The sequence below is a fragment of the Condylura cristata genome, unplaced genomic scaffold (assembly GCF_000260355.1).
Source record: "Condylura cristata isolate star-nosed mole 26May11 unplaced genomic scaffold, ConCri1.0 scaffold00029, whole genome shotgun sequence".
Classification (NCBI taxonomy): domain Eukaryota; kingdom Metazoa; phylum Chordata; class Mammalia; order Eulipotyphla; family Talpidae; genus Condylura; species Condylura cristata.
The window spans coordinates 26,308,040-26,310,032 of record NW_004567130.1 but is presented as its reverse complement, the minus strand read 5'-3'; the positions used below and the strand labels follow the sequence as shown (position 1 = coordinate 26,310,032).

The 1,993-nt window shown below is 37.7% G+C and overlaps 1 protein-coding gene across 3 annotated transcripts in view; it reads left to right on the top strand.

The window, feature by feature from the left end:
* The window catches only part of TMEM116 (transmembrane protein 116), an 88,306-nt gene that overhangs the window by 37,146 nt on the left and 49,167 nt on the right, over window positions 1-1,993 (top strand). For all 3 annotated transcript variants that reach the window (XR_001145921.1, XR_001145920.1, XM_012730995.1), the window contains one exon: window positions 1,629-1,678. Coding sequence is in view for 1 of the 3 variants with exons in the window: in XM_012730995.1 (XP_012586449.1) it covers window positions 1,629-1,678 (50 nt within the window). In the remaining 2 variants the exon portion in view is untranslated. The remainder of the gene's footprint in view (window positions 1-1,628; window positions 1,679-1,993) is intronic.

The window sequence follows — 1,993 nt, the reverse complement described above, 5'->3', positions numbered from 1 at the left end:
AGTTTGCATTCCCACCAGCAGTGCAGGAGAGTTCCTTTTTCTCCACATCCTCGCCAACATTTGTTGTTGCTAGTTGTTTGAAGATGTGCCATTCTCACTAGGGTAGGTGGTACCTCATTGCGGTCTTAATTTACATCTCCCTTATTACAAGGGAACATTTTTTCATATGATTGTTGGCCTTCTGCATTTTCTCCTTGGAAAAGTGTCTTTTTAGCTCTTCAGTCCATTGTTTGATGGGGTTGTTTATTTTTGTTGAGTTTCATCAATTCTTTGTATATCTTTGTGATCAACCCTTTATTGTTAGTATTGTGTGAGAAATTTTTTTTTCCAATCAGTGGGATGTCTGTTTGGTTTTTGTAATGTCTCTTTTGCTGTACAGAAGCTCTTTAACTTGATGTAGTCCCAGCTGTTTATCCTTTCCTTCACTATTGTTGCATTGGGTATTGTATCACATCATCAGGTTTTTTGTTTTTTTTAAAGATTTATTTATTTATTCATACAGAACTGGGGTACAGGCCAGAGATGCAGAGGGTGAGAGAATTCACCAGAGACAGAGTTGGGAGCAGAACAGGCAGATGGATGAAGTACACAGCTGAGGGGAGCAGCGGGCGGGTCAGGAGAGGTCTGCTGCGCCCTGTGGTCACCTCCGGGGCAGGCAGGGATCGAACTCATGCGGAAGTGGCTTTAGCTTCTTAGTACAGTGCTTTAACCCGCTGCACCCCCAGGGAGGGCCACATCATCAAGTTTTTAACTTTTTATTTTATCAGGCCATGGGAACCATCTAATTGAATGATGAAATTTCTGTGAAGTTACTTTCTTGAGTCCTGTCTTCTTCTAGGAGCACTTCCTTTGTATTCTCTGTGGCTTTTCTACTTGAAGTAATTTACTATTCCTAATTTCACTTCTCAGGGCAAATCAGTTGTCCATTTCTGACTACTGACTAATTGTTCATTTAATTCTTATCATTCCTTAACAGTATTATTCCAAAATATAACATGATCTCTGCCTTAAAAATGACTTGTTTTCTAGTTTATCTCTAAGGTTTTCTACTCAAGCTCTTAGTGGTTAAGTACCATTCTGTAAATTATTTTATGGTGTCTAGACCAGCTAGAGATTTTTTGAATATTTTTTTGTCTAGCTCTAACATAGTGTATATCCAAAGCACTGATTTAATCCTTACCCAACTATACTAACACTGGTCTATCATGCTTTCTCTAATCATTGTATCCACATACTTTTACTCTACTCATAAGGTCAAAAGAGTCTATTTCTCAGGGTCTAAGAAAGAAGAACATTAAACTTTATTAGAAGATAGAGGATTACTGTATGCTTTCATATTTTCCTTCTTACGAGAATTTATTCTGGTTTCCAATTCTTACAGTCTGTCTTTGTGGCTGTTTTTGTTGTTCCACTTTAGAATATAATAATGCAGGTAAAATTATCCTTACTGCAGTGCTAAAGAACTATCTATTTCATTGAGATAGCAGTGAATACCAGATATTTCTTAACAGAACCACATGGCTCTTGGAAATTTTTGTTACATCAAGTGGTAAGTGATGACGTGGTATTCTAATATGATTGACACTATCCTAAGACATTAATTACTCTTACACTTACTCTTTTCTTAGGTTATAGATTTCACTTGTCACCTTGGTCAGCTAGCCATCATTTTGTCAAGGTAAGATTTTTGCTTTCCTTCCTAATAAGGTATAGACTGTCATTATTCAGGGGTCCAGTTGGGACCAAACGAAAGGGCAGTGTTCTTTATACACCTTGATTTGGTCACTCCTAGATCTCATAGAACCTTCCTAAATAAGAAGCAGCAAATATGTGATAATTGTTCCTACTTTCCAAGATGGTTGTTTGAAGGCAAGTAGTTTAAAGATACAGATTTGGGTTTTTGTTTTGTTTTTTTTTAGAGATTTATTTGTGCATGGGCCCTCCCTGGTGGTGCAGTGGGTTAAAGCGCAGCACTGAGAAGCTTAAGCCGCTT